The sequence below is a fragment of the Dipodomys spectabilis genome, unplaced genomic scaffold (genome assembly GCF_019054845.1).
Source record: "Dipodomys spectabilis isolate Male_0828 unplaced genomic scaffold, ASM1905484v1 ptg000299l, whole genome shotgun sequence".
Classification (NCBI taxonomy): Eukaryota; Metazoa; Chordata; class Mammalia; order Rodentia; family Heteromyidae; genus Dipodomys; species Dipodomys spectabilis.
Window position 1 is genome coordinate 1,998,475 of NW_024870976.1, and position 13,448 is coordinate 2,011,922.

At 65.7% G+C, this 13,448-nt stretch overlaps 1 protein-coding gene across 1 annotated transcript; it reads left to right on the top strand.

Moving 5' to 3' along the window:
- The first annotated feature begins 11,327 nt into the window (after nucleotides 1-11,327).
- Hes5 (hes family bHLH transcription factor 5) lies at nucleotides 11,328-12,199 on the top strand. Its single transcript, XM_042701956.1, has 3 exons — nucleotides 11,328-11,416; nucleotides 11,495-11,660; nucleotides 11,923-12,199. Exons 1-3 carry the CDS (start codon nucleotides 11,363-11,365, stop codon nucleotides 12,195-12,197), a joined length of 495 nt encoding a protein of 164 aa, XP_042557890.1. The 5' UTR covers nucleotides 11,328-11,362; the 3' UTR covers nucleotides 12,198-12,199.
- The last annotated feature ends 1,249 nt before the right edge of the window (nucleotides 12,200-13,448 follow it).

The window sequence follows — 13,448 nt, forward strand, 5'->3', positions numbered from 1 at the left end:
TCACCAACTTCTGACCCGCCCCATCCCCAAGGCAGAGGCAGGGCTGCTCCGCACCTGCGCAGGGTTTTGGGGACCCCTCCGCACACCTTTGGGAATCAGAGGCGGGTCGGTGGGTGTCCCCCGGCCCCGCCCCGGGCTCAGGCTCCCACGTGGCCGCCGTCCGCACGTGGCGGCCCCTCCCTGCGGCTGGGCGGGTGGTGGTTCCCACACTGCGCGGGAAGCGTGCCGGGACCCCGCGGCAGGAGCGCCGAGCCTGCCCGGAATGAATGGGGCGGCGGCGGGGGGCGCGGGGCAACTCCCAAAAGACCATCTGGCCCGAGCTATAATAGCGCGGCCAAGGCCCGCCCGCCTTTCAGGAGTTGGGAGCGAGCTGCTCTCTGACACCGCGGGGTTTTAACCAGCTCGGGACCGCGACCCGGCCCTGCCCCGGCGCGGGGAGGGCCTGCGGGGAGGGGGCGCGGGGAGGGGGCGCGCGGGGAGGGAAGGAAGGGGGCGCGGGGAGGGGGCGCGCGGGGAGGGAGGGAAGGGGCGAGGGAGGGGGCGCGCGGGGAGGGAGGGGAGGGGGCGCTGGAGGGGGCGCGCGGGGAGGGAGGGGAGGGGGCGCGGGGAGGGGGCGCGCGGGGAGGGAGGAAAGGGGGCGCGGGAGGGGGCGCGCGGGGAGGGAGGGGAGGGGGCGCGGGAGGGGGCGCGCGGGGAGGGAGGGGAGGGGGCGCGGGGAGGGGGCGCGCAGGGAGGGAGGGATGGGGCGCGCGGGGAGGGAGGGGAGGGGTCGCGGGGAGGGGGCGCGCGGGGAGGGAGGAAAGGGGGCGCGGGAGGGGGGCGCGCGGGGAGGGAGGGGAGGGGGCGCGGGGAGGGGGCGCGCAGGGAGGGAGGAAAGGGGGCGCGGGAGGGGGCGCGCGGGGAGGGAGGGGAGGGGGAGTATGGGAGGGAGGGGAGGGGGCGCGCGGGGAGGGAGGGGATGGGGTGCGCGGGGAGGGAGGAGATGGGGTGCACGGGGAGGGGGCGCGGGGATGGGGCGCCCGGGGAGGGGACGTGCGGGGGGAGGGGAGGGGGTGCGCGGCCACGTGGGCCAGGCCCCCCAATCCCCGCGCGTGAGAGCCGGGCCGGTGTTCCCACGGCCACCCCGAGCCCCGGCCCACCCGCCAGCCCCCCCCCCCCCCCCACCGCCCCGCGGCCTGGCTTTCGGCGGGAAATATCTGGCAGCTGCGCTGGGAGCTCCAGGGAATGGGAGCTCAGGGGACGCAGAGCTGGAATTGGTGGGGAGCCCTGGCCCCAAGCCCAGCCTTGGAGCTGGGGCTGCAGAGGCCCTCTGGGGGTGCCCGGGGCCTCGCTCAGCTTCTGGAGCAGGGGTCTACCTGACCCCAGCCTGCCAGTGCCAGACCTGGAGTCCCCGGGCCGGGGGAAGGGAGGGTAGAAGGCTCATGTGGGTGCCGTCATCTCTCCACGCAGTGCCCTCACCTCCACGCAGTGCCCTCGCCTCTCCACGCAGTGCCCTCGCCTCTCCACGCAGTGCCCTCACCTCTCCACGCAGTGCCCTCACCTCCACGCAGTGCCCTCACCTCTCCACGCAGTGCCCTCGCCTCTCCACGCAGTGCCCTCACCTCTCCACGCAGTGCCCTCGCCTCTCCACGCAGTGCCCTCACCTCCACGCAGTGCCCTCGCCTCTCCACGCAGTGCCCTCACCTCACCTCCACGCAGTGCCCTCGCCTCCACGCAGTGCCCTCGCCTCTCCACGCAGTGCCCTCGCCTCTCCACGCAGTGCCCTCACCTCCACGCAGTGCCCTCACCTCTCCACGCAGTGCCCTCGCCTCCACGCAGTGCCCTCGCCTCTCCACACAGTGCCCTCACCTCCATGCAGTGCCCTCACCTCTCCACGCAGTGCCCTCGCCTCTCCACGCAGTGCCCTCGCCTCTCCACGCAGTGCCCTCACCTCTCCACGCAGTGCCCTCACCTCTCCACGCAGTGCCCTCGCCTCTCCACGCAGTGCCCTCGCCTCCACGCAGTGCCCTCACCTCTCCATGCAGTGCCCTCACCTCCACGCCGTGCCCTCACCTCTCCACGCAGTGCCCTCGCCTCCACGCAGTGCCCTCGCCTCCACGCAGTGCCCTCGCCTCCACGCAGTGCCCTCGCCTCTCCACGCAGTGCCCTCACCTCTCCACGCAGTGCCCTCACCTCTCCACGCAGTGCCCTCACCTCTCCACGCAGTGCCCTCACCTCTCCACGCAGTGCCCTCACCTCCACGCAGTGCCCTCGCCTCTCCACGCAGTGCCCTCACCTCCACGCAGTGCCCTCACCTCTCCACGCAGTGCCGTCACCTCTCCACGCAGTGCCCTCACCTCTCCACGCAGTGCCCTCACCTCCACGCAGTGCCCTCACCTCCATGCAGTGCCCTCGCCTCTCCACGCAGTGCCCTCACCTCTCCACGCAGTGTCCTCGCCTCTCCACGCAGTGCCCTCTGCTCTCCACGCAGTGCCCTCTGCTCTCCACGCAGTGCCCTCGCCTCTCCACGCAGTGCCCTCACCTCCACGCAGTGCCCTCACCTCTCCACGCAGTGCCCTCAGCTCTCCACGCAGTGCCCTCGCCTCTCCACGCAGTGCCCTCGCCTCTCCACGCAGTGCCGTCACCTCTCCACGCAGTGCCCTCGCCTCTCCACGCAGTGCCCTCGCCTCCACGCAGTGCCCTCACCTCTCCACGCAGTGCCCTCACCTCTCCACGCAGTGCCCTCACCTCCACGCAGTGCCCTCACCTCCATGCAGTGCCCTCGCCTCTCCACGCAGTGCCCTCACCTCTCCACGCAGTGTCCTCGCCTCTCCACGCAGTGCCCTCTGCTCTCCACGCAGTGCCCTCGCCTCTCCACGCAGTGCCCTCGCCTCTCCACGCAGTGCCCTCACCTCCACGCAGTGCCCTCGCCTCTCCACGCAGTGCCCTCGCCTCTCCACGCAGTGCCGTCACCTCTCCACGCAGTGCCCTCACCTCTCCACGCAGTGCCCTCGCCTCTCCACGCAGTGCCCTCACCTCTCCACGCAGTGCCCTCACCTCTCCACGCAGTGCCCTCTGCTCTCCACACAGTGCCCTCACCTCTCCACGCAGTGCCCTCGCCTCCACGCAGTGCCCTCACCTCTCCATGCAGTGCCCTCACCTCCACGCCGTGCCCTCACCTCTCCACGCAGTGCCGTCACCTCTCCACACAGTGCCCTCGCCTCCACGCAGTGCCCTCGCCTCTCCACGCAGTGCCGTCACCTCTCCACACAGTGCCCTCTGCTTTCCATGCAGTGCCCTCGCTCTACCTCAGCTGTCGAGCCCCAGCCCCAGGGCCTTCACCAGCTGAAGGTGCTCAGCCTGCGGGCCCAGCCCCCTCCAGGTGAGCCTGGCACCACAGCCTCAGGACCCCAGGTAGATAAGAGTTGAGACTACAACTCAAAACTGGAGGGGTGGTCCAAGGTCCCCAGGTCACCTCGGTGTGTGTCACACGAGATCCTCCCCACGCAGACCCCGCTGTAGAGGGGCAGGGCCTGGGCAGAGTCCTGTCCTTGACCCAGAGACTGCAGGCCAGGAATCCTGTTGGTGAGTGGCTGGCAGGAGCCCGGCTGCTCCTGGGTTGGATCATGCAGGGGAGGGGCGGAGAGGGGGGCTCCCTCTGGGGCTGAGGGCCAGTCTCTCAAGACCCACGGGCATCTCAGCTAAGAACACTCGGCTCACAGACCGGTAAAGTGTGGCTCAGGAGGGACCAGAAAGTGTCAGCTGTCGAGATGAGAGCTCACCAAAGGCAGAGAAAGCTGTGCTCGCACTGGTCCCCAGGGCCCGGCCCCAGCTCCTCCTCCTGGGGGTTCCTCAAACCCAGGGGTGGAGCAGCCTGGCAGGGGCCACGCCGCCCGCCCCGGCAGGGGTGGGGTGTGGTGCCTGCAGGGTGGGGGCCGTGCCAACCCAGCTTCCGAGTCAGACCCGGGGCCAGTACCGCACCACACCTTTCCTGCCCAGCCCAGCAGGGACGGGTGGCTACCAAATGCACGGCCTGTCCGGGACCCATGGGGCAGGTCTGGAAGGGGAAGCAGAGGCCCAGGGAGGTGATTTCAGCAGTGGTCTGAGATCGCAGCCCAGAGAACTTTGCTGAGACTGGAGTTGCGAGATCCAAGTGGAGCGAGGGAGTCCAGGGGGAGCCCCGGGCAGCCTGGCCACGGCCGTCCCCAGCCTGTCCCTCCTCCCTGCAATGCCTGGGTGACAGTGCCGGCAGGGGTTCTGTAGAAGGGCTTCAGGGTCGCCGGCTTCCATGGTCCCAGTAGGAAAAGGGGTCAGTTTCCTTTGGGGTGCAGTGTTCCCCAGGCCACTGTGACATAGGACATTACATGTCAGGGGTTCAGACACAGACCAAGAGCCCCAGGACGGTGGAGCTCCCCCCCATACAGCCTGTATTCTGTCCCCAGGCCCACTGGGGACACCCTCAGTACCTGTCCAGCTGCAGCCCAGGAAGTGGGACTGGCTGGCCCCTGAGGGAGGAGGGTCTCCACCTCTGAGACCCAGGGGAGCCTGTTCAGCAGGGTGGCAGTAACCAGAGGGTACCAGATGGTACCAGACCAGGCCAGCTCTGCCACACTCACATGCCTGTGGAGCACATGGGCAGCAAATATGGCGCTGGGAGGGGGTTGAGTGGGCAGAGCCTAATTTACTGTAGAGCACATGGCCAGCCAAGATGGCTCTGGGAGGGGTTGAGTGGGCAGACCCCAATTGATCTTCTGATCAGTGCCTAACCATCCCGTGAAGGCTCAGGTGAATGATAGGGTGTGACCTTGACAGTGATTGGTTCCTCTTCCTCCCTTACCATGCCACCCACCCTTGTTGTCTTTAAAAGGGGCTGCTCTCTGTTAATAAATGAGTTTTTCTACCTGCTGGATTTGGCTCCCCGCTGTGTCTGATTGTCTCCTGGGCTGAGGGAGGCTAGGGAACGGGCGAGCGCCGCACTTACCTTTCCTCGGACCCCGTCCGTCTTTTGTGGGACGGACAAAGACCCAACACATGCCCTTGGTGCTCCCCGGACCCAGGCAGGTGGCCCAGAAAGTGCTGAGCTGACCAGACAGCACTGCCCCCCCTCCCAGACACCGGGAGCTGCAGGACGGGGCTGGAGGACAGCCTGATGCACCCATGTGGGCACGCGCACGCTCACGTGCACACACGGGTGCAGATCCACACGCACGCATACACAGGGGTGCGTCCCTCCAGCCAGACTTGCTGACCCCCGCCTCCTCTTCCTCCACACCTCAGGAGCTCTTCACCACAAAGCCCACAGGCTCCGGACATGTCCTCTCCCAGATGGCCCTGGTCCCCCAGAGGTGGGCCCAAACATGGGCACCTGTGCGTCTGAGTGTATGTGAACGGATGTCTGCAAGCGTGTCTGTGTGTACGAGAGGATTGCTGTGTATGTGTGTGTGAGAGAGATAGGGTTGTGTGTATGGGGGGTGAGAGAGAGAGATAAGATTGCTGTGTACGTTGTGTGTGTGAGAGATACAGGGTTGCACATGTGTGCATCTGGGCAGGCAAGTGAAAGCCCTTTTGAAAATTATATGAGTAGTAAATGCTCACTTAAGAGAATACTGACAGCCAAACGTTGGTGACACACACCTGGAATCCTGGCTACTCGGGAAGCCAAGATCTGAAAATCAAGGTTGGAAGCCAGCCCAAGCAAGAAAGTCCGTGAGACTCATCTCCAATTAACCATCAAAACACAAGAAGTAGGGGTGGTGGCTCAAGTGGCAGAGTGACAACCTTCAACAAAAAAGCTAAGGGAGAGCACCCAGGCCCTAGAGAGGAGAGGGGGGGCTGGGACGGTGGCTCGGGGGTGAAGTGCTCGCCTAGCACGCATGAAGCCCTGGGTTCCATTTCTCATGTGCCACATACACAGAACAAGTCGGAAGTGGCACTGTGGCTCAAGTGGTAGAGCAAAAGAAGACTTGAGCAAAAGAAGCTCAGGGACAGTGCCCAGGCCCTGAGTTTAAGCCCCAGGACTGCCAAAAAAAAAGAAGGAAAGGAAGGGGGAGAGGAAAGGAGTAGGGCGGGGCAGAATGGAGGAGGCAGACAAATCTATACTGCAGAGCACGCTGGCATGTGGGGCGTCCACGCTGCTCACCATGCTAGCGCACTGCACCCGCTGGCCAGCTCCTGGCCTTCTGGTGTGATTCGGTGCAGGCTCAATCCACACCTCCCCCATGTGAGGGTCTCTCCAGCTCTGTTCTCAGGACAAGGCTGGGCCTGTCCCCTGCTCAGCCCCGGTGTCCTGGCCTCTGGTGTTCAAAGGAGAGGGAGGACACAAACACCCCCCCATCTCCACCCCAGGCCCTCAGCCTGCTCCTCACGGAGGGGAGGGCGTGGGAACTGGTGGGCTCATCACTAGCCTAAGAGAGGTTCTCGGGCAGAGGGGTCTGAGAGCTTGCTTCTACCCCCCACAAAGCACCTGCCAGACGGTCGGTCGAGGCCACCACAGCCAGTAGTTCCCACAGCCCACCCTCCTGGCCGCCTTCCTCGGTGACAAAGGGCGGCGCGCGCGCGTGCCTTGCTGGCTGCCCTCACGCTGTGGCTGCCCTTTGTCCACACGGAGGCTCTGCTGGCCAGCCAGCGGCCATCTGGAGCGGAGGTGCCCAGCATGGACGGACACTGTGTCCCCTCCCACACACTCGGGGACCCCTCCCAGGGGCCAGCGTCCACTGCTGTCACCGCATCCACCCCCCACCGGGGGTCTGGATAGAGAGAAAGGCAGGAGCTGAGAGTTCCAGTCCCAGCCCTGCCCTCACACACACCAGAGGGCTTGAGCAGCGGATGCGTCGTGTCAGCTTGTCCGGCGCGCAGGCCTGGCCACCCGGCCTCTGAGGCTGCGCAGCAAGGGCTTGGTGTCTGTCACCATGGCGTGCCCATGCACCCGCAGCTCCCAGCAGGCTGAGCAGCCACAGGGGGCTGGGGTGTCAGCAGCTGAAATGCTCCTTGTCCACCTGGGGAGCACTGGGCACCCCAGGCGGCCTGTAGGCCTGCCGCTGGCCGAGGACTGGATGGACCCAGAAGGGAGACCACAGCATAGAACAACTCCAGAGGTCCCAGCCGCCCTGACGCTACGGGGGTGGGGGGGGGGGGTTGAAATGTTACCTCCCCACCCTTGCTCTTGGGCAGTGTGGCTTTCTGAAAACCCCACCACTGGACACCCACCAGACCCTCACCCCACCTGGGGTCAAAGGAGGGGAAAGCAGAAAGCAATCTGCAGCCCGGCTCCGGACCTCCCCAAACAGCCTACCACCGCCCCATCAAAGCCCTTGTGAATCAGGCCCGGCCCGGCAGGGAAGCCTGTGCCTGCTGAGACCTCCTGGTCCAGCTGCCCCAAGGCTCCGGGTCCAGGTCCAGGTGTGCAGGCATCTGGCAAAGGCCATTAGAAGCTGCTGTTTCCCCATAAGGACAGAGGCACCTCTTCTCCCCAAAAAAACTCCTTTTGGCAAGTGGCGCTGTGGCTCCAGTGGTAGAGCGCTCACCTTGAGCTGAAGAGCTGAGGGACAGCACCCAGGCCCAGAGTTCAAGCCTTACCACCTACAGAAAAAAAAAGACAAAAAGCTCCTTTCTAATTCAATTGTGGCAGATACATAAAACACAACCATCTGACCATCTTCAGTGTCATGTAGTGCAGTAGTTCAAGTACACTCACTACCATCCATCTGCATCTCCCCAGTCTGAAACTCGGCCCCCCATTCCCCGGCCCCAGGCAGCCACTCTTCTGCTTTCTGCCTGTGAACTGAACTGCTCGTGGAACCGCAGCATGTGTCCTTTGGTGGCCAGTCAATTTCCCTTACACAGCATCCTCAAGGCCCTTCCACGGTGTAATGTGCCAGGCTCTCCTTTTTTAAGGGTGAGTAATAGTTCATTGTATGAATGTATGATGTTTTCTTTGTCCACTCATTGGTTAGTGGACACATGGGTTGCTTCTACCTCTTGGGTCCTATGAACACGGTGTACAACTATCTATTTGGGTCCCTGCTGCTTTCAGTTCGAGGCATAGACCCAGAAATGGAATTACTGAATTCCATGAGGATTCTGGTTGATTTTTTTTTTTTCCGAGAACTCACAGCACTGCTCCACAAACTTGCATAAATCTTCCTTTGTCAAGCCAGGGGCCTACTGCAATCCTAGCTACTCAGGAGCAAGGTTCAAAGCCAGCCCAGGCAGAAAACTCCATGAGACTCTCATCTCCGATTAATTAGCAAAAAGCCAGAAGTGGAGGTGTGGTCAAGTGGTAGAACGCCAGCCTTCAGGAAAAAGCTGCAGGCCAGCGTGCTGAGTTCAAGCCCTAGCTCATCTGAGGGGAGCAACACCTCAGCCTCTCCTACCTCCCCCAAACCCCTCCCCTGTCTGGGCTCTGCCATCAGCCTGGGAGGGGCAGGGGGGTCTGCAGATATGGGTTGAGTCCTAACTCCGCAAATTCAGGCAGACCCATGCCAGACAAGCACACTCTGCGGGGAGCCCACACACACCGCCAGCAAAGTATAACACCCAGATGGGGGGACAGTGACAGGGCCCCCCAGAGTTCTGGACCCCCAGGTGATGGCCCCAGGAGGTGCAGGGACAGGGCAAACTCTCCCCCTCCTCAGAGCCCCCCCCCCACCTCCTGCTGCTATGAGCAACTGAGGTTGAGGACCCAAGTGCCCCCACTTCCAGCCTGGGGCAGCCATCCTCCCCACTCAGCCTCCCCGCCCCCGCCCCCCACAGGGGCTGGTGTGAGCCCGGAGCCCAGCGAGTTTCCCACACTTTGGCCCCATTCACAGTGTTAAATGGCCCACAAAGGCCGGGCGTGTGCCTTGAGGCCGCCTGGGCTGCCATCTGGCCCGCACTTGGGGAGAGAGCCAGCCTTTCATCCAGCTGGGATTTAACACCATTCATTTCATATTTCCCACCACTGAAAATTGGATCAAAGCTGCTCTGCTCCGGGAGGGGGTACGGAGGAGGAGGGGGAGGGGCGGCCCCTCCCCCACGGCCCACCCACCACCCTCCCCTTGGGTAGGCTGCCGCCCTGGCCCACCACAGGGTGCAGGCAGTCGGGGTGGGGTGGAGGCTGGACTGCATCTTCTGGCACGTGTCTCCTTCGGGCCCAGAAGTGAGCTCTGGGAAGAGACCAGAAGGGCAGGATGCAAGCCCCAGCCAGGCCTGGGGGAACGGGTCTGGCCGGAACACCATGCCGCGGCTCGTTTGTCCCACATACACACATCCGGGCACAGCCACGGTCCCTGCCGTCAGCAGCCAGAGAACTGCCAGGGCACGTGTGCCCTTAGACCCAGCTGGCCGTGGCCAGAGCCAGCCCAGCCCGGTTCGCTTCTGTGCCTTTGTCCTTAGCTTGCCCCTGGCCTGGGCTGGCAGGGCGATGGTGCCACAGCCCCTCGCAAGCTCTCCCCCGGGGAGCTCACCTACGGGTTGGCCACCACCTAGCATGAATCCCGCTTTGGCTGCAGAGTGGCTCTATTGACCACTGCCGGGTCTCCCTGTGCAGACTGTAGGCCCTGCCCATCCTCCCCCACGGTGCCAGCTGGTGCCAGTGCTCAGGACTGAGGTGGACGGATAGGCGTTGCCTAGACACTGCCCTCTGGGCTTAGAGGTGTCTTCTGCCCTTTCCATCAAACAAGGGCTGGAGTCCCCCGGCAGGCCCCACATGCTCAGAGAGGAGCCTCTAGCTTATGGTGAGAGGTGTGCTAAGGGGGTCCTGGAGGCAGGAGAGCAGGGCTATCCACCCTATAACTAGCTGACCGTAGAGGGCCATCCTGACGTAGGCCAAAGCAAGCCTTCCCTTGTCCTGGACTCATCCATCCACAGGTAACCAATGGCTTCCTGAAGCCAGACTCACTCAACAGGCCCTCATGGCGGTGGGTCACTGCCAAGAAGTAGGAACATATTTCAGTATTTCCTCGTCAGCCCCTGGTCCGGGCTATCTCTAGATGCAGCTGTCATTGGACATGCAGGGAACCGGGCTCCAGATCTAAACCCAGGCTGAAGCATCCCAGTGTCAGCCTCTGGCTCCCAGGACTGACGTCCCCACCTTCTGCTTGGACTTGGCTGGTCCAGTCTAGGTCCCACTCCGCCCCTCCGGCGCCTGGGGGACTGCTGGGCTCTCTCCCTGGCCATGGAGAATCAGAATGAGACTGTTCCAGGCAGATGCTCCAGGCATCCTTCTTCTGGAGGCCTACCGTGGTATTGGTCCCCAAAGCAGCCACCAGCCCCCAGTTCAGCCGGCTGGGTGCCACGCTGGGGGAACCATCAAGGCGGTTCACCGCCAAGACATTACCCAGGTAGGCTCCAGCCCTCACCTCTGCCACCTCCACCCACTGGCCCAGTGCCTCTGGAAGGAAGGTAAACCCCACGGGCGCCCGCAGGCTGCGCAGGGCCTTCTGGAAGACCCACGGGGGGGGGGGGGGGGGGGGGGAGTTTCTAGGCTAGAGATGGGGAGAGGAGGCAAGGACTTTGCCTGCTGGTTCCAGAGGGGCAGCCTAAATTCCCTGCTTCATAAACCCCCTCCGGGGAGGAGGTGCAGGGGCTGCGGGGGGCTGCCTAGTGTGGGGCTGCATACCCCACAGGCCCTGGCTTTCTGGGCATGCCCCAAGCCGGCATGGTGCTCCCTTCCCAGCTCCGGAGAGGTCACTCGGCCGCAGGTCAGCCTAGGGAACTGGCACCGGAGACCGACAGGGCTGATCCTGAGAGAGATCTTAGCCTCCAGCTGTGGGCCAGGGTACCACTGCCTCTTCCAGGAGAAGGGGGGGTCCCCCGGCGCCCTTTCCCAGGGGCAGCAAATTCCCCACCGGCAAGAGGGGGATCCCCCCACGCCACCCCACCACACGCCACCCCTGGAATCCACTGCACTTAATCCTAGCCCCTCTGTGCGCCCTGGCCTCTGCCGGCCAGCAGTGGGGAGTCCCCGCGCGGCCCGGGGGACGGGGGGGGGGGGGGGGGGAGAGGAAGGGGCCGCTCCTTCCGGCCCACCCCTCCCCGGGCCTGGGAAAAGGCAGCATATTGAGGCCCGGGGCTCCCCGCGTCAGGCCCCGGGATGCTAATGAGGGCGAGCGCGTTCCCACAGCCCGGACATTGTGCCGCGCGGCCCACCTGCTCCTCGGGGAGCGCCCATTGTGCCCGCGCCAATTCACAGGCAATTTAGCGTGCGCTAATGGGCCGGCGCCTTTGTGCGGCCCGCGCCGCCATTGGCCGCCGAGTGTGGGAACGGCCGCGGCGCCCGGGCCCCAGGCGCCGGCGCCTCCGCCCGCGCCTATAAAGGGCCGGGCGCGCGGGGCCGCGGCCGCGCCAGCCCGGGACGCCGGCCCGCCCGCTCCGCCCCGCGCCCGCCCTCCCGCCCGCGCCAGGCATGGCCCCCAGCACCGTGGCGGTGGAGATGCTCAGCCCCAAGGAGAAGAACCGAGTAAGTCCCCGCCCGCCCGGCGCGCGGCCCCCGGGCCCCGGCCCCCGCGCCGCCCGCCTGACGCCCCCCCTCCCGCAGCTGCGGAAGCCGGTGGTGGAGAAGATGCGCCGGGATCGCATCAACAGCAGCATCGAGCAGCTGAAGCTGCTTCTGGAGCAGGAGTTCGCGCGGCACCAGCCCAACTCCAAGCTGGAGAAGGCGGACATCCTGGAGATGGCCGTCAGCTACCTGAAGCACAGCAAAGGTGAGCCGCGCGCCCCGCGCCCCGCTCGCGCTGCCGGGCTTCGCGCCGCCCTGTTCCACGCCGCCCGCGCCCCCTACCCCGCGCCCCGCGCCCGGGCTGCACGCCGCCCCGCGCCCCCCAACGCCGCGCCCGGGCTGCACGCCGCCCCGCGCCCCCCAACGCCGCGCCCGGGCTGCACGCCGCCCCGCGCCCCCCAACCCCGCGCCTGGGCTGCACGCCGCCCCGCCGCCCCGCCCGCTCACGCAGCCCCGTCTCCCTGCAGCCTTCGCCGCGGCCGCTGGCCCCAAGAGCCTGCAGCAGGACTTCAGCGAGGGCTACTCGTGGTGCCTGCAGGAGGCCGTGCAGTTCCTGACGCTGCACGCCGCCAGCGACACGCAGATGAAGCTGCTCTACCACTTTCAGCGGCCCGCCGCGCCCGCCGCGCCCGCCAGCGAGCCCCCGGCCCCGGGCACCGCGCCGCCGCCCGCGCGCGCCTCCGCCAAGGCCGCCGCGGCCGCACCGCGCCCGCCCGCCCGCGGCCTCTGGCGGCCCTGGTGACCTGCCGGCCCGGGGGGGCCCCCGCGCGTCCGGCCCCGCCCCGGGGGGCTGCCCCGCGGGCCGGCCGGCCGGCGGGCGGGGGAGCTCATTCTTAGAGAATGCGCGCGGCGGCGGCGCGGGGCCCGGCGCCCTGGGCCCGGCCGCGGCCGAGTGTCTGACCCCGCGGGGTTGAGCAGTTGACTTCTGCGAAGTCCCGGGCCGCCGGGTTCTATGACGTTCGTAGGGTCGGGCGCGCCCGCGGCGCCCCGGCCGGCGGAGGACTTGCTCCGAGCCCGCGGCTGCCAGGCCTGCGCCGGGCAGGCGGGAAGGGCCGCGGGCGCCTTGCCTTTTGTGAAGGCTGACTCTTGGTGTGTCCTCATAGGAACGGACTCAGCGCGTGGCCGCCAGGGCTGGGCTGTCTGGGAAGGGCAGGTCTCCACTATGATCCTTACAGGGTGCTGCCGCGCTGCCGTGTGGGTGGGCGCGTGTGGGCACGACTCTGGACTTGGCAGGCGAACGCTTTGTCGCGTGGGGAGCCCACCGACGGTTCTGCACAAGGGCTTCTAATAAAAGCTGTCAAGACCTCCGCTGTGTGTGCCTCGCGTCTGTCTGTCGGTCCTTGACAGCCAGGGGGTGGGCCTGCAGGGGCCCATGGGCCCAGGAGGGGTGCCCCTGCTTGAAGGGCTGAGGAGGAAGCAGGGAGGCGGGAAAGGCAGGATGGAGAGAGGCCTCTTGCTTTCTACACACTGGAGATGACTGGTTCCTACTGGGACCCGGAGGGGCTGGCAAGGTGACAGCTGTAGGACCTTCACCGAGAGGGAGCCAAGGGCACAGTGCATCTCCTCTTTCCACGAAAAAGGACGTAGCTGGGCCACACAGAAGGAGAGTTTGAAAAGACTTCTCTCCCTGCCCTCCTCCTGCCCCACTGCAGTGACCTCAAGGTGCCCGGGGGCACCTGCTGGACTAAGCCAGGCTGGCCAGCTTTGGTCAGTGCTAATCCACAGAATGCCAGCCATGAACCTTGCCAGGGGCTATCCTTGGCTTCAGAAAGGACACCTATTTTTAGGCAAGCTAAAACCTGTGGGCCATGTCTGTAAGAACCAAGACCCACAGCTCCCAGGCACACAGTCTCTCCCCAAGGTGAAATCCACGGGGCACAGGGTAGGAAGAAGCTAGGTATGGCTGTACATTTTCTGAAGGACAAGTCACAGAGGTGGGCCAGGCCCTGCCCTGGCCTCTTCCTCGCCCAACATTTCCCCCCCTCCCCTCTCT